This window comes from Coregonus lavaretus (genome assembly GCF_964263955.1).
Source record: "Coregonus lavaretus genome assembly, chromosome: 1".
NCBI lineage: Eukaryota > Metazoa > Chordata > Actinopteri > Salmoniformes > Salmonidae > Coregonus > Coregonus lavaretus.
The window spans coordinates 35,132,502-35,151,219 of record NC_139988.1 but is presented as its reverse complement, the minus strand read 5'-3'; the positions used below and the strand labels follow the sequence as shown (position 1 = coordinate 35,151,219).

Genomic DNA, 18,718 nt, shown 5'->3' with positions numbered 1-18,718 from the left:
TATTGTACAGTAAATTCCCTCACCAAGCTCTATCAAACCTCTACCACCACAGCAGAACATGTTATGTCACCATGCTGTTCTCTTTCAAAAGTCAATTTATATGCACAGCCCATCACAGGCTAGTGCTAAGAGTGTTCTCTCTCCTTCTCAAAGTACTCTAAGCCCCAGAGAGAGGTGTGCTGCAGTGAGTCAAGCCATGCCGTACTGTGCTAGACTGGGCTAGGCTGGACAGGGTGAGCAGACGGTTTCAGTGTCTCCACAAGGTGAACCTGTCAGTGAGACTTGGAGGGCTATTCTCCTCACCACATATGTGCTGCATACACACACTCCTTCAAACACACACACACTGCCCCCTCTCACATTGCACAAGGTCAGCTCTTCATCTATCACGGCCGGGGACACCAGACCGGGCAATCTCTCCTCCTCCTGTCTATCCTCCATCTCCCCATTTCCCCCTAACATTATATTATCCATTCTTACTCCAAGGGCAGCTCTGCATTCCTCATATTTTAGTATGATGCCTTGTTGACGTGCTGTCTCTCTCGTCCTCTCCCCCCCCCCCCCCCACCTCTCTCTCTCTCTCTTCAAATCGCTCTCTCTGTCTGATGTCTACTCTCCCTACTCTCCTGCCCCTCCACAATGTAAAGACATGAGGAGATAAATCCCATTCGGAGCCTAATCCAGTACAGATCAGTGACTTAGAGCCATTGACGCCCAGGTAAATCGTTCTATCCTGCAAGACTGAGGAGTGAAACAGCCTCCACAGGCACACTCCTCAAGAGTCAGCCTGTTAAACAAGCGGCCGTGGTGGGGAGGTATATATATGACAGACGGGAGTTAATAAATTGCATTTAATCATGACAGCGTTAAACCTGTTGGGGGAGGGATGGTGATGGAGGGAGGAAAGACAGAGGGGAGGATTGAGGGAGTGTGAGAGAGGAGAGAGGGTGAGCGGCCCTGTGCTCGTCGCCAGCGGCGGGGGCTGCAGTCAACTTCAGGAAATAAGAAAATGATTAAATGTGATTTAATGACACGTGCCACCCGGGGAAAAAGCACATCTGTCAGCCGGAGAATGACGTTATTACACCTTCCTCTCTCTCACGCTCACTCACTTTCTCCTACTCTTTCTTTCTATCTCACTATTATAGTCTACAGATATCGGTTTCCTTCCTCTTTCCATCCTCTTTCTTCCCATCTCTCTTTCTGGCCCTCTCTGTTATTCACCTTGCTCTTTCTTTCCATGTCATCCTGAGAGATTCAGAGTGATAGTGTTGTGGATCTACCAGATCAGCGTTTCATAACAATCGTGACCACTGGACTGGACAGGATTGAAATAATGCAGCAGCTGATCGAACTCTGATTAAACACAGAGCTGCTCAAGCGCCTGTCTACTACACCTTTCAACACAGTCAGAAATACATCTGAGCCAAAACCTTTACACACTGCCCCCTCCAGTCCACTCTGCTGCACTGCACCCCTCACTGTACTTACCCTGGCACTTCCCACCGTTAGTGGGGTCTCCATGGTACCCAGGCATGCAGGTCTGGCACTGTGGTCCGGTGGTCAAGTTCCTGCACTGCTCACAAGCACTGCCGTTGACACACGTACTGTGGCCGTTACACTGACAAGCTGGAAAACAGGGAGAGAGAGCGAGAGAGATAGAGATTATCAATGAGTGTTTGGGTATGTACTTAAGTATTTGGAGTGGGTGTATAGCTTTAAGTCTGAAGCCAAGGGAATACAATAAATGTGAATGTATTTATGTGTGTTTATAGTTGTATTGATGTGCTACATGATGTGTCTGAGTTATAATGAGTTTTTGTGTGTGCGTAGTTACATGGGTCGACGTACCTACGTGTATGCATGCATGCATTTGTCTCTGTGTGTGTGTGTGTGTCTGTGTGTTTGTGTGTGTTGACTCACCAGGGCCAGTGGATGTAGGCCCAGTCAAACCCTTTATCTCTGGGGCAAAGACCAGGCTCCAGCACCATGTCTCGGTCCCTCTCCCTGTCTCTTGTCTGTCTGGAGGGGCTCTTCATGGGCCCGCGGTATGAACCCTCCATACACTGGCCTTTCCCTGTGTTAGTGGGGTCTCCACACCAGCCACACTCTGCCTGATCCAAACACTGGCCACACGTCCTCAGGCCCGAACAGTTCTGAGCTAGAAGGGGAGAATGAGAGAGAGAGAGAGAGAGAGAGAGAGAGAGAGAGAGAGAGAGAGAGAGAGAGAGAGAGAGAGAGAGAGAGAGAGAGAGAGAGAGAGAGAGAGAGAGAGAGAGAGAGAGAGAGAGAGAGAGAGAGAGAGAGAGAGAGAGAGAGAGAGAGAGAGAGAGAGAGAGAGAGAGAGAGAGAGAGAGAGAGAGAGAGAGAGAGAGAGAGAGAGAGGGAGAGGAGAGAGGGAGGGAGGAGAGAGAGAGAGAGAGAGAGAGGAGAGAGAGAGAGAGAGAGAGAGAGAGAGAGAGAGAGATTATTTAGACACATCCACAATTAACAAAACTATAAATGCAACATGTAATGTGTTGGCCCCATGTTTCATGAGCTGAAATAAAAGATCCCAGAAATGTTCCACACGCACAAAAGCTTATTTCTCAAATTCTGTGCACAAATGTGTTTACAGTGGGTATAGAAAGTCACCACCCCCTTTCAAAATGTTCACCTTTGGTTGATTTACAGCCTGAAATGAAAACACATCAAATCAGACTTTTTCCGGCTTTATTTACACACGGTAACCCACAATATCCAAGTGAGAAAAGAAATATCTAAAAAAACTCTGAAAATTAATTACAATTAAAACAGTCAAATACCATACTTGGATAAGTGAACACCCCCCCTTAGAATTGCAATTGAAAACTTTCTGAGGTATAACCAACCAACTTCCAGATCAAAAATTAAGCTAATTGGCTTCCATCTGTGATCAATTGTATTGACTTTGATTAGTTCAGAATAAAAGCAGTTGTTCATAGAGGACTCCACTGCTTTGTAGTGCAATTCAAAGCAAAGAATCCACTATGGGCGGAACGGTACTTTCAAAAGATCTAGGAGATAAAGTTGTGGAAAGGCACAAATCAGGGGATGGATATACAAATATTTCAAAGGCTTTGTCTATCCCTCGGAGTACAGTTGAAAGGGGGTGGTGACGTTCTATACCCACTGTACATCCCTATTAGTGAGCATTTCTCCTTTGCCAAGATAATCCATCCACCTGACAGGTATGGCATATTAAAAAACGGATTAAACAGCTTGATCATTACACAGGTGCACCTTGTGCTGGGGACCATAAAAGGCCACTCTAAAATGTGCCGTTTTGTCAAACAACACAATGCCACAGATGTCTCAAGTTTTGAGGGAGCGTGCAATTGGCATGCTGACAGCAGGAATGTCCACCAGAGCTGTTACCAGAGAATTTAATGTGAATTTCTCTACCAACGTCATTTTAGAGAATTTGTCAGTATGTCCAACCGGCCTCACAACCGCAGACCACGGGTAACCACGCCAGCTCAGGACCTCCACATCCGGCTTCTTCACCTGTGGGACCGTCTGAGACCACCACCCGGACAGCTGATGAAACTGTGGGTTTGCACAACCAAAGAATTTCTGCACAAATTGTCAGAAACAGTCTCAGGGAAGCTCATCTGCGTGATCGTTGTCCTCACCAGGGTCTTGACCTGACTGCAGTTTGGCTTCGTAACTGACTTCAGTGGGCAAATGTTCAGCTTCGATGGCCACTGGCACGCTGGAGGTGTGTGCTCTACATGGATGAATCCCGGTTTCAACTGTATCGGGCAGATGGCAGACAGCAAGTATGGTGCTGTGTGGGCGAGCGGTTTGCTGGTGTCAACGTTGTGAACAGAGTGCCCCATGGTGGCAGTGGGGTTATGGTATTGGCAAGCATAAGCTACAGACAACCAACACAATTGCATTGTATCGATGGCATTTTGAATGCACAGAGATACCGTGACGAGATCCTGAGGCCCATTGTCATGCCATTCATCCGCCGCCATCATCTCATGTTTCAGCATGATAATGCACGGCCCCATGTCGCAAGGATCTGTACACAATTCCTGGAAGCTGAAAATGTCCCAGTTCTTCCATGGCCTGCATACTCACCACCCATTGAGCATGTTTGGGATGCTCTGGGTCAACGTGTAAGACAGTGTGTTCCAGTTCCTGCCAATATCCAGCATCTTCGCACAGCCATTAAAGAGGAGTGGGACAACATTCCACAGCCCACAATCAACAGCCTGATCAACTCTATGCGAAGGAGATGTGTCGCGCTGCATGAGGCAAATGGTGGTCACACCAGATACTGACTGGTTTTCTGATCCACGCCCCTACCTTATTTTGTTAAGGTATTTGTGACCAACAGATGCATATCCGTATTCCTAGTCATGTGAAATCCATAGATTAGGGCCTAATGGATTTATTTCAATTGACTGATTTCCTTATATGAACTGTAAATCTTTGAACTTGTTTCATGTTGCGTTTATACTTTTGTTTAGTGTATTTAGACACATTAAAAAGTCCCTTATACAGTGAGAGAAAAAAAGTATTTGATCCCCTGCTGATTTTGTACGTTTGCCCACTGACAAAGAAATGATCAGTCTATGATTTTAATGGTAGGTTTATTTGAACAGTGAGAGACAGAATAACAACAAAATAATCTAGAAAAATGCATGTCAAAAATGTTATAAATAGATTTGCATTTTAATGAGGGAAATAAGTATTTGACCCCCTCTCAATCAGAAAGATTTCTGGCTCCCAGGTGTCTTTTATACAGGTAACGAGCTGAGATTAGGAGCACACTCTTAAAGGGAGTGCTCCTAATCTCAGCTTGTTACCTGTATAAAAGACACCTGTCCACAGAAGCAATCAATCAATCAGATTCCAAACTCTACACCATGGCCAAGACCAAAGAGCTCTCCAAGGATGTCAGGGACAAGATTGTAGACCTACACAAGCCAAGCAGCTTGGTGAGAAGGTGACAACAGTTGGTGCGAATATTCGCAAATGGAAGAAACACAAAAGAACTGTCAATCTCCCTCTGCCTGGGGCTCCATGCAAGATCTCACCTCGTGGAGTTGCAATGATCATGAGAACGGTGAGGAATCAGCCCAGAACTACACGGGAGGATCTTGTCAATGATCTCAAGGCAGCTGGGACCATAGTCACCAAGAAAACAATTGGTAACACACTACGCCGTGAAGGACTGAAATCCTGCAGCGCCCGCAAGGTCCCCCTGCTCAAGAAAACACATATACAGGGCCGTATGAAGTTTGCCAATGAACATCTGAATGATTCAGAGGAGAACTGGGTGAAAGTGTTGTGGTCAGATGAGACCAAAATGGAGCTCTTTGGCATCAACTCAACTCGCCGTGTTTGGAGGAGGAGGAATGCTGCCTATGACCCCAAGAACACCATCCCCACCGTCAAACATGGAGGTGGAAACATTATGCTTTGGGGGTGTTTTTCTGCTAAGGGGACAGGACAACTTCACCGTATCAAAGGGACAATGGACGGGGCCATGTACCGTCAAATCTTGGGTGAGAACCTCCTTCCCTCAGCCAGGGCATTGAAAATGGGTCATGGATGGGTATTCCAGCATGACAATGACCCAAAACACACGGCCAAGGCAACAAAGGAGTGGCTCAAGAAGAAGCACATTAAGGTCCTGGAGTGGCCTAGCCAGTCTCCAGACCTTAATCCCATAGAAAATATGTGGAGGGAGCTGAAGGTTCGAGCTGCCAAACGTCAGCCTCGAAACCTTAATGACTTGGAGAAGATCTGCAAGGAGGAGTGGGACAAAATCCCTCCTGAGATGTGTGCAAACTTGGTGGCCAACTACAAGAAACGTCTGACCTCTGTGATTGCCAACAAGGGTTTTGCCACCAAGTACTAAGTCATGTTTTGCAGAAGGGTCAAATACTTATTTCCCTCATTAAAATGCAAATCAATTTATAATATTTTTGACATCCATTTTTCTGGATTATTTTGTTGTTATTCTGTCGCTAACTGTTCAAATAAACCTACCATTAAAATTATAGACTGATCATGTCTTTGTCAGTGGGCAAACGTGCAAAATCAGCAGGGGATCAAATACTTTTTTCCCTCACTGTAGAATACTTTGCTGCACTTGATAACATTAATCAGTAGTATAAGTAAGCACTGTTAGATCCATCCACCTAAACAACACATAAATAAAGTAGACATTTGTTACTCATTATTGAATTAATTCTGTTGGCAGTGGGAGGTAATGCTGTCTAACATGTTCTTAGACAGCCACTGACTCTTCCTGTAATAGCCAGCTGATTCATTATTTAATGGATTAGAGGGTGGGTATACATTTACTGTTTTTCATTTAGAGAGAAATGATTCCTAACTTTAGGACAATGTTGTTGTTTTTGCTTGACAATTAGTGTGATTGAGCCAAGTTATCAAGAACTGCCAAGTTATCAAGAGCTGCCAAGGTTATCAAGAGCTACCAAGGTTATCAAGAGCTGCCAAGGATATTAAGAGCTGCCAAGGTTATCAAGGCTTGAGTTGGAAATAACAACACTGAGGTTGATAAAGTATGTTTTCACATCATCTATTGAAAGCTGAACGCTGACTCAGGCCTTCCAACCAAAGAGTGACATTTTGCAAGCATTATATTTTAGCAAACATGCCTTTGTTCAGTCTATCAGAAAAGGGAGAGGGCTGCGGGTGGCAGCCATATTGGAACCCGTCGGACTGTCTGACAAAAGCAGGTGGCTGGCTGACGACAAAGAGTAGACCCCCTAGGCATAGGGAGAGGTGAACGTCTGTTCATCCCATAGCCCCAACATTTAGAGAACAAAACACTCCCTTGCAGTCTTTGATAAAGGCCCCCAGGACCAAACACAATTTATATACAGTGGGGGAAAAAAGTATTTAGTCAGCCACCAATTGTGCAAGTTCTCCGACTTAAAAAGATGAGAGAGGCTTGTAATTTTCATCATAGGTACACGTCAACTATGACAGACAAATTGAGGATTTTTTTTCTCCAGAAAATCACATTGTAGGATTTTTTATGAATTTATTTGCAAATTATGGTGGAAAATAAGTATTTGGTCATCTACAAACAAGCAAGATTTCTGGCTCTCACAGACCTGTAACTTCTTCTTTAAGAGGCTCCTCTGTCCTCCACTCGTTACCTGTATTAATGGCACCTGTTTGAACTTGTTATCAGTATAAAGGACACCTGTCCACAACCTCAAACAGTCACACTCCAAACTCCACTATGGCCAAGACCAAAGAGCTGTCAAAGGACACCAGAAACAAAATTGTAGACCTGCACCAGGCTGGGAAGACTGAATCTGCAATAGGTAAGCAGCTTGGTTTGAAGAAATCAACTGTGGGAGCAATTATTAGGAAATGGAAGACATACAAGACCACTGATAATCTCCCTCGATCTGGGGCTCCACGCAAGATCTCACCCCGTGGGGTCAAAATGATCACAAGAACGGTGAGCAAAAATCCCAGAACCACACGGGGGGACCTAGTGAATGACCTGTAGAGAGCTGGGACCAAAGTAACAAAGCCTACCATCAGTAACACACTACACCGCCAGGGACTCAAATCCTGTAGTGCGAGACGTGTCCCCCTGCTTAAGCCAGTACATGTCCAGGCCCGTCTGAAGTTTGCTAGAGTGCATTTGGATGATCCAGAAGAGAACTAAAACCAAAATAGAACTTTTTGGTAAAAACTCAACTCGTCGTGTTTGGAAGACAAAGAATGCTGAGTTGCATCCAAAGAACACCATACCTACTGTGAAGCATGGGGGTGGAAACATCATGCTTTGGGGCTGTTTTTCTGCAAAGGGACCAGGACGACTGATCTGTGTAAAGGAAAGAATGAATGGGGCCATGTATCGTGAAATTTTGAGTGAAAACCTCCTTCCATCAGCAAGGGCATTGAAGATGAAACGTTGGCTGGGTCTTTCAGCATGACAATGATCCCAAACACACCGCCCGGGCAACGAAGGAGTGGCTTCGTAAGAAGCATTTCAAGGTCCTGGAGTGGCCTAGCCAGTCTCCAGATCTCAACCCCATAGAAAATCTTTGGAGGGAGTTGAAAGTCCGTGTTGCCCAGCGACAGCCCCAAAACATCACTGCTCTAGAGGAGATTTGCATGGAGGAATGGGCCAAAATACCAGCAACAGTGTGTGAAAACTTTGTGAAGACTTACAGAAAACGTTTGACCTGTGTAATTGCCAACAAAGGGTATATAACAAAGTATTGAGAAACTTTTGTTATTGACCAAATACTTATTTTCCACCATAATTTGCAAATAAATTCATTACAAATCCTACAATGTGATTTTCTGGAGAAAAAAAATTATCATTTTGTCTGTCATAGTTGACGTGTACCTATGATGAAAATTGCAGGCCTCTCTCATCTTATTAAGTGGGAGAACTTGCACAATTGGTGGCTGACTAAATACTTTTTTTCCCCACTGTATGCTTAATACATTTACTGAATACTAACATGTGCAGCGTAGGTACTTTAACAAGAAAGTGAGGGCGTTTGGTCAGTTTAGAGGACAAAGTTATCTCAAAAAGCCTCAATGGAGGTGCACTTACTCTCCATATAAACATTTATGTACTGTATGTAAGTCTTAAAACGTCAGTGCTTTCAAATACACTTCTGACATACAAATACAGTACCAGTCAAAAATTTAGACACACCTACTCATTCAAGGGTTTTTCTTTATTTTTACTATTTTCTACATTGTAGAATAATAGTGAAGACATCAAAACTATGAAATAACACACATGGAATCATGTAGTAAACAAAAAAGTGTTAAACAAATCAAAATATATTTTACATTTTAGATTCTTCAAAGTAGCCACCCTTTGCCTTGATGACAGCTTTGCACACTCTTGGCATTCTCTCAACCAGCTTCATGAGGTATGCATTTCCAACAGTCTTTTGGAGGAGTTCCTACATATGCTGAGCACTTGTTGGCTGCTTTTCCTTCACTCTGCGGTCCAACTCCCAAACCATCTCAATTGGGTTGAGGTCGGGTGATTGTGGAGGCCAGGTCGGGTCATCTGATGCAGTACTCCATCACTCTCCTTGTTGGTCAAATAGCCCTTACACAGCCTGGAGGTGTGTTTTGGTTCATTTTCCTGTTGAAAAACAAATTATAGTCCCACTAAGTGCAAACCAGATGGGATGGCGTATCGCTGCAGAATGCTGTGGTATCCATGCTGGTTAAGTGTGCTTTGAATTCTAAATAAATCACTGACAGCGTCACCAGCAAAGCACCCCCACACCATCACACCTCCTCCTCCATGCTTCACATGCGGAGATCATCTGTTCACCTACTCTGCGTCTCACAATGACACAGCGGTTGGAACCAAAAATCTAAAATATGGACTCATCAGACCAAAGGACAAATTTCCCCCGGTCTAATGTCCATTGCTCGTGTTTCTTGGCCCAAGCAAGTCTTCTTCTTATTGGTGTCCTTTAGTAGTGGTTTCTTTGCAGCAATTTGACCAAGGCCTGATTCACACAGTCTCCTCAGAACAGTTGATGTTGATATGTGTCTGTTACTTGAACTCTGTGAAGCATTTATTTGGGCTGCAATCTGAGGTGCAGTTAACTCTAATGAACTTATCCTCTGCAGCAGAGGTAACTATGGGTCTTCCTTTCCTGTGGCGGTCCTCATGAGAGCCAGTTTTATCATAGTGCTTGATGGTTTTTGCGACTGCACTTGAAGAAACGTTCAAAGTTCTTGACATTTTCCAGATTGACTGACCTTCATGTCTTAAAGTAATGATGGACTGTCGTTTCTCTTTGCTTATTTGAGCTGTTCTTGCCATAATATGGACTTGGTATTTTACCAAATAGGGCTTTCGTCTGTATACAACCCCAGTTGTCACAACACAACTGATTGACTGAAACGCATTAAGATATTTTGATTTGTTTAACACTTTTGTAGTTACTACATGATTCCATATGTGTTATTTCATAGTTTTGATGTCTTCACTATTATTCTACAATGTAGAAAATAGTAAAAATTAAGAAAAACCCTGGAATGAGTAGGTGTGTCCAAACTTTTGACTGGTACTGTACATACAGAGTACCAATTTAGTTAGTTACTAAATATAATCTTAACTGCCTGTCCTTGATGAAGCATAGCAGTGACTAATACACTTCTAACTTCCTTGTCAACATTTCATTGAGTTTTTCTTGAGGACATCTCCAGTAAAAAAAAGTGCTTTGTGTTGCTTAAAGTACACTAATGCCATAAACATCACAACAAAGGCTATTTTATTAGTACCACCTGCATCCTCCTTTATACGCTTAAACTATTTGATATGTTTATGCTATTGCTAATACTATTTTATAAACATTTTTTTATGTATTTATTTTATACTATTGCTAATACTGAACAATTTAAACACTTGCCCCCCAATCCCCCCTTCCCTGATACATGTGTGAATTGTGTACTATAAAATTGCGCCTTCCTGTATTATACTTATGCTAAAATGTTTATTCTATTCTACTGAGCCATTTACTTTATGTTCGTGTCCTTAACATTATTATTTCTTATTGTTGTTGCATTGCCGACAAGGAACTTGCAAGTAAGCATTTCGTTGGACGGTTTATACCATGTGTATCCTGTACATACAACTAATAATCCTTCAAACTTGAAACGTTATTACTTCTTTCCGAATGTTGTCTCTGTTGAGGATACATTGGTATTCATACAATGTTTCTGACATTCAAACAAACGCTTTACTGAGAAATGGGAAATTACATATTTTACTGCATTCAATGCTGACAAAGAAATTCTCCATCCATACCTCCCTTTTATGAATTCAGTGTCAGAATGCGACGGTGAAATGCGGTAGGCGAAGTCAAACGCAGGACACAGAGCTACTGGAAACGTACTTTACTTGAAAGTAACCAGAGAAGAAAACAATCTCCATACAAGGAGGAAAAACAACCCGCACACTAACACTGCCGATGACGAATACAATAACACACAACACACAATGAACGACAAGAGGGTTAAATAGGGAATACAACGTAATGGGAAACAGGTGTACACAATCAGGACAAAACAAGTCAAACACCGAAACATAGATCGGTGGCAGCTAGTACACCGGGGACGACGAACGCCGAAGCCTGCCCGAGCAAGGAGGAGGAGCAGCCTCAGCTGATTCCGTGACAGTACCCCCCCCTTGACGCGTGGCTCCAGCCGTGCGCCGACCCCGGCCTCGGAGACGGCCAGGAGGACGCGGAGCAGGGCGAGTCGGATGACTCCGGTAGAAGTCCCTCAACATGGAGGGATCTAGAATGTCCCTCCTGGGGACCCAGCACCGTTCCTCCGGACCGTACCCATCCCACTTCACGAGATACTGCAGGCCCCCCGTCCGGCGCCTCGAATCCAAGATGGAACGGACTGAGAACGTCGGAGCCCCCTCGATGTCCAACGGGGGCGGAGGAGCCTCTCGTACCTCACTCTCCTGGAGTGGACCAGCCACCACCGGCCTGAGGAGAGACACATGGAACGAGGGGTTAATGTGGTAATGAATGGGCAGTTGTAACCTATAACATACCTCGTTCAATCTTCTCAGGACTTTAAAGGGCCCCCCAAACCGCCGACCCAGCTTCCGGCAGGGCAGGCGAAGGGGCAGGTTTCGGGTCGAGAGCCAGACCCGGTCTCCCGGTGCATACACCGGAGCCTCACTGCGGTGGCGATCGGCGCTCGCCTTTTGACGCCTGATGGCCCGCTGCAGATGGACGTGCGCAGCGTTCCAAGTTTCTTCCGAGCGCCGAAACCACTCGTCCACCGCAGGGGCTTCGGTCTGGCTCTGATGCCAAGGTGCCAGAACCGGCTGATACCCTAACACACACTGGAAAGGCATAAGGTTAGTGGACGAATGGCGGAGGGAGTTTTGGGCTATCTCTGCCCAGGGAATATATCCTGACCACTCCTCTTGCCGGTCCTGGCAATATGACCTCAGAAACCTACCCACATCCTGGTTAACTCTCTCCACCTGCCCATTACTCTCGGGGTGAAAACCTGAGGTAAGGCTAATCGAGACCCCCAGACGTTCCATAAATGCCCTCCCGACTCTAGAGGTGAACTGGGGACCCCGATCAGACACTATATCCTCAGGCACCCCATAGTGCCGGAAGACGTGTGTAAACAGGGCCTCAGCAGTTTGTAGGGCAGTAGGGAGACCTGGCAGGGGAATGAGACGGCAGGCTTTAGAAAACCGATCCACAACGACCAAGATCGTAGTGTTCCCCTGGGAGGGGGGAAGGTCCGTGACAAAATCCACTGATAGGTGAGACCACGGCCGTTGTGGAACGGGTAGGGGTTGTAACTTCCCCCTGGGCAGGTGTCTAGGTGCCTTACACTGGGCGCACACCGAGCAGGAGGAAACAAAAACCCTCACGTCCTTAGCTAAGGTTGGCCACCAGTACTTCTCACTAAGGCAGTGCACTGTCCGACCAATACCCAGATGACCAGAGGAGGGTGACGTGTGAGCCCAGTATATCAAACGGTTGCGAACCTCGAGCGGCACGTACCTCCGACCCTCTGGACACTGTGGAGGAGTAGGGTCGGAACGTAGCGCCCGCTCTATTTCCGCATCCACCTCCCACACCACCGGTGCCACTAAACAAGACTCCGGGAGTATGGGAGTGGGCTCAATGGACCTCTCCTCTGTGTCATATAGTCGGGACAGGGCGTCTGCCTTAGCGTTCTGGGACACTAGTATATAGGTGAGCTTAAATACAAAAAGGGAAAGAAACATTGACCACCTTGCCTGGCGAGGATTCAGCCTCCTCGCTGCCCGGATGTACTCCAGGTTACGATGGTCAGTCAGAATGACAAAAGGGTGTTTAGCCCCCTCAAGCCAATGTCTCCACACCTTCAGGGCTTGAACCACAGCCAGCAGCTCCCTATCCCCCACATCATAATTGCGCTCCGCCGGACTGAGCTTCTTAGAATAGAAAGCACAGGGGCAGAGTTTAGGTGGCATACCCGAGCGCTGAGACAGCACAGCGCCGATCCCAGCCTCGGAAGCGTCCACCTCCACCTGGAATGCCAAAGAGGGATCCGGATGTGCCAGCACCGGAGCCGAGGTAAACAGGTCCTTCAGACGTTTAAACGCCCTGTCCGCCTCAGCTGACCACTGCAGGCGCACCGGACCCCCCTTTAGCAGAGAGGTAATGGGAGCCGCTACCTGTCCAAAGCCCCGGATAAACCTCCGATAGTAATTGGCAAAACCCAAGAAGCGCTGCACCTCCTTTACCGTGGTGGGAGTCTGCCAATTACGCACGGCAGAAACGCGGTCAATCTCCATCTCTACCCCTGACAGGGACAACCGATGTCCCAGGAATGAGATGGACTCCTGGAAGAACAGACATTTCTCCGCCTTCGCATACAGGTCATCCTCCAACAGTCTACCAAGCACTCGACGCACCAGGGACACCATGCTCGGGTCGTGTAGTGGAATATATTAGAATGTCATCAATATATACCACAACACCCTGTCCATGCAAGTCCCGGAAAATCTCGTCCACAAATGATTGGAAGACTGAAGGAGCATTCATTAACCCGTATGGCATGACGAGGTACTCATAGTGACCCGAGGTGGTACTGAATGCTGTCTTCCACTCATCTCCCTCCCTAATGCGCACCAGGTTGTACGTGCACCTGAGATCCAATTTCTTGAAGAATCGTGCCCCGTGTAATGACTCCGTCATACTAGCAATCAGAGGGAGAGGATAGCTGTATTTGATGGTGATCTGATTTAGACCACGGTAATCAATACACGGGCGTAAACCCCCATCCTTCTTCTTCACAAAAAAGAAACTCGAGGAAGCAGGGGAAGTAGACGGCCGTATGTAACCCTGTCTCAAAGATTTGTTGACGTAGGTCTCCATAGCGGCCGTCTCCTCCTGACACAGAGGATACACGTGACTACGTGGAAGCGCAGCGCCTACCTGGAGGTCTATCGCACAATCCCCCTGTCGATGAGGTGGTAATTGAGTCGCCTTCTTCTTACTGAAGGCGAGAGCCAAATCGGCATACTCAGGTGGAATGTGCAAGGTGGGAACTTGGTTCGGGCTTTCCACCATCGTTGCCCCTACGGAAATGCCTACACACCGCCCAGTACACTGATCAGACCATCCCTGGAGAGCTCTCTGCTGCCATGAAATATTGGGGTCATGAGCTGTTAACCAGGGAAGCCCCAACACCACGGGAAACGCAGGAGAATCAATCAAATACAACCGTACTATCTCCTCATGACCCTCCTGCGTTTTCATCCGGAGAGGCGCCGTGACCTCCCTAATCAAACCTGACCCCAACGGGCGGCTATCTAGGGCATGAATGGGGAAGGGCACATCAACAGGTACGATAGGAATCCCTAACTTATAGGTGAACTGGCGATCAATAAAATTCCCAGCTGCGCCTGAATCTACTAGCGCCTTATGCTGGGAGTGAGGAGAAACCTCGGGAAACACCACTTTAATACACATATGATCAGCAGAGAGCTCTGGGTGAGTTGGGCTCCTACTCACCTGGAATGACTCATCAGTGCGTCGCCCACTGCCTCGATTCCTAGGAGACCCTCCCCAGCACCGACCAGCAGTGTGTCCTCTGCGGCCACAGTTGGTGCAGGGGACGGCCTCTCTCCTGGTCTCCCTCCTGGTCTCCCTAGCACCAGCACCCCCGAGCTCCATAGAGGTCGGCTCGGAAGTGCTGGGGGATGGAATGGACGGCCCCGAATCCGGACATCCGCGGGTAGCCAACAGGGTATCCAGGCGAATCGACATGTCCACCAGTTGGTCAAAGCTGAGGTTGGTGTCCCTGCAGGCCAATTCCCGACGCACGTCCTCCCTCAGGCTGCATCTGTAGTGGTCGATGAGGGCCCTCTCATTCCATCCCGTGTTGGCAGCTAGCGTCCGGAAGTCCAGCGCGAACTCCTGCGCGCTCCTCCTCCCCTGTCTAAGGTGGAATAGACGCTCACCCGCTGCTTTACCCTCTGGGGGATGATCGAATACTGCCCGGAAGCGGCGGGTGAACTCCGCATAGCTGACCGTAGCGGCGTCTATCCCACCCCATTCGGCGTTGGCCCATTCCAGCGCCTTGCCGGACAGACAGGAGATGAGGGCGGACACGCTCTCGTATCCCGAGGGCGGCGGGTGAATGGTTGCTAGGTAGAGTTCAACCTGGAGTAGGAAACCCTGACACCCGGCCGCGGTGCCATCATAAGCCCTCGGGAGCGAGAGCTGAATCCCACTGGACTCCGGAGATGGAACGATGGGTATGGCTGATGATGGTGGTATCGTAGGATGAGGTGTGGGCAAATCTCCACTCTCCCATCGCCTCAAGGTGTCCATCACCCCTTGGATGGTGGTGCCCAGGTGCTGGATCATGTCCTCTTGTTGGGTTACACGCTCCTCTAGTGCTCCCCTTGGCGCGGACGATCCTGCTGACTCCATCGTAATGGTGTGTTATTCTGTCAGAATGCGACGGTGAAATGCGGTAGGCGAAGTCAAACGCAGGACACAGAGCTACTGGAAACGTACTTTACTTGAAAGTAACCAGAGAAGAAAACAATCTCCATACAAGGAGGAAAAACAACCCGCACACTAACACTGCCGATGACGAATACAATAACACACAACACACAATGAACGACAAGAGGGTTAAATAGGGAATACAATACAACGTAATGGGAAACAGGTGTACACAATCAGGACAAAACAAGTCAAACACCGAAACATAGATCGGTGGCAGCTAGTACTCCGGGGACGACGAACGCCGAAGCCTGCCCGAGCAAGGAGGAGGAGCAGCCTCGGCTGATTCCGTGACATTCAGAAGCAGAGGTGAGCTTGGTGGGATAGTTAAATCTGTATTCTTTCACAACGTCTGGGCGATTGAAAGTTTCCTTCTTTGAACTTGTTGTCGAGCATAAGAGGAAAACATTTGTTTGTGATCCAATATTTATAGCCTGGTTATAGTGTATAATAATACATTATCAATCTAAATGATTGACTGGGGCCTTTCAGATAGCTTATGCAGGTTTGGCCATCATGGAGTAGCTAAACAAGTCAACTGGTTGTGAGCACAACAACATGAACAAATAGCTGTGAAACACAGTTGAAGTAGGACACACAAGGCAACTCAACAAGAATCCATAGGAGACCAAAAGGTATGAGGAAGTACCAAGATGTTCTTTTCCATTGCCGTGTGGCTGACTGAATGGTAGAATTTGCAATTTTGTCAGAAGTTGGAGTTTTGAACCCCTACCATTTCCATAACCCACAAAAGTGTTTGCTGAATTTTCTCCCCAAATGCTGTGCTTCAGAGTCTATCCCTGTTGCATTATTCAACCATGGTGCTGATTCATTTCTAGGTTCCCCTGTCTTTTTCTCCAACCACAATCTTGTGCTTCACAATTACAAACACAGAGGCTCTCCTCTTCCCTCTCCCAGCCTCAGAGAGGCAGTAGAGTTTACAGAGTGTGGAAACAGCTTTTTAGGCTTTCTAAAGGGCTCTTGTATTTGTTTAAAGTTCAAGCGAAAATGCCACTCCAAGTAGCAAGAACCAAATAGCATAATCCCTCATTTTACAAAGCAGGAAGCTAGGTTTACACATACCAGAGACGATAGTTCAATAAGAAATCATATGGGGCTACAAACTGAAAGTATGTCATCATTCTGACATCTACTTCATATTTCAAGAGGTTCATACCCTGTCCTCATTAATATCCTGTCTTTTTCCACTGTGTGTTGAGAACTGTTTGAATAAACATAACCCAGCCTACCCTCTGTCGATCACAGAACAGAAGCCTATGTGGTACAGTACAACACCTCCATAAATATGCAGTATTGTTCTCTCAATCAACGCTGGGGTTGTCTTTGGAACAACTTGACTTTAAAGAACTGTTAACGACTTTTCTCCTCCTCTATGACAGATCTCTGAATGAAGCATCTGTAGTGAGACTAGAGAGATGTTTTAATGCTATGCCGAAACATAAGCTATGTAGTCACCAGTTGAAGTGTCCTGGGGTAAGGAATGTTTTGGGGATTTTCAAGTCCCTCAGTCGAGCACCTGATTCCCTTCATGTTCAAGCTGGGATGAGGCGAATTTGGGTACACATTTCTTTCCATTGCTACATAGCATTCTGTGTGAGCTCAAAGCACAAGGGGGAGGATGGTTGATTGCTAAATGAACATATGCAGGTGTTGGTCAGGTTAATGCTGCTGGACATTTGGGTGGTGTGGTGTGCCAGGCAGATGGATGGGGATGGTGAATCACTCTGAGATGCAAATAAGTGGGCACTGCCCTCATCGGATGCCAGTGTGCTTGTGTGCTTGCGTGCGTGTATTCGTGTGCATGCGTACGAGTGTGCGTGTGTGTGTAGGAGGTAAGCTGAACCTAACTAAAGAGAACATTGGCCTGGCTGTGTTCTAATTACCTGCTGAAATAGGACCTTAACGGAGAGAAAGACCATTTCCAGGAGCAGCAGTAGAATCACATTGTGTTTTGGGGGACATTCTTTCAGGAGCACAGCCAGATTGGAGTCGCTGACCTCCCCCGGGTCTTTAAAGATAAATACATCCTGTGGCTACTGGCTAGTACGCCAAAAACTAAATCTTGCTTCCTGTTTCTCCCAATATCCCCTCAAAACCAAAACACAAGTAACCACTTACCTAAAAAGATATGGAAAGACACTGTGGATGGAGAAATGGCAAACTTGAAGGGAAAACCTTGGCAAGGATTTTCAGCTGAAGTGAACAGGATGGTGGAAGTGAACCACACGGATGGAGTTGAATAATAATTACTTTTTGTATATTTGTTCTCTTCCTACAAAAACCTGCTAAACTTGATAAAACAATCCTAAAGCGAACTATGACATTTCTTTAAATTAACATGTTGAAGACAAAAACACATTAGCACAATGCCGCACTGTGTTTTGCTGTAACAGTATATTTCTTTATCTCAAAGTTCTGAAGCAAAAAGCCTGATATGGGCTTAGCATGCACAGCGACGCTGCAATATCTCATTTACATTTTGATTGGATCCATATTGTCAGGCTTCCGTGAGTTGCATTACTCTGGAGGACAATAAAAACAATAGTACAATTTACCTAATTACATTCCCCAAATCTCAGAACCGATAGATGTTTGTATAGAATGTTTAGTGTAATCAGAAATGTCAGGCCATAATATGAATACTCCACAAGCACACTGACCATCATTTAGTAGCTGAATCGTAATGACTTCAGAATCCACTGGTGAAATGGCACCGAGAGAAAGTGGCCTAATTGTGCATACCATTATGTAAAACAACACTGTGAATACTGTCGCTGCTGTGGTATAATGAGGGGGAATTCAGGCAAATGATGTGACCATGACAAAATGTGGTGAAAGCTCTTTCCCTATTTGTTTAATTGTTCACATGACGAAAAGTTGTGAAACAGAGGAAGTCCATAGATGGCACACCGCCTGTTACTCCTTGCATCTGACTATAAGAACAGAAACTCACAAAGCGTTATTGTTGGTACCAACCTCTGCTTGACATGAGTTTCAAAAGAACCATTGCGTAAAACACATATCCTGTTTATGTGTTCCTATCTCGCAGCAAAGTCTGGGGATTATCGGACACAACATAATCTATATATCAAGAGAAGGTACAAATCACAGAACCAATTGAACATCTG

The 18,718-nt window shown here is 46.3% G+C and overlaps 1 protein-coding gene across 1 annotated transcript in view; it reads right to left on the bottom strand.

Moving 5' to 3' along the window:
* The window catches only part of LOC311129204 (attractin-like protein 1), a gene marked incomplete at both ends in the record, with an annotated part of 364,441 nt that overhangs the window by 223,823 nt on the left and 121,900 nt on the right, over positions 1–18,718 (bottom strand). Inside the window, 3 exon segments of the mRNA XM_084161510.1 lie at positions 1,492–1,629; positions 1,924–1,927; positions 1,929–2,161. Of these exon segments, the coding sequence (XP_084017636.1) occupies positions 1,492–1,629; positions 1,924–1,927; positions 1,929–2,161 (375 nt within the window).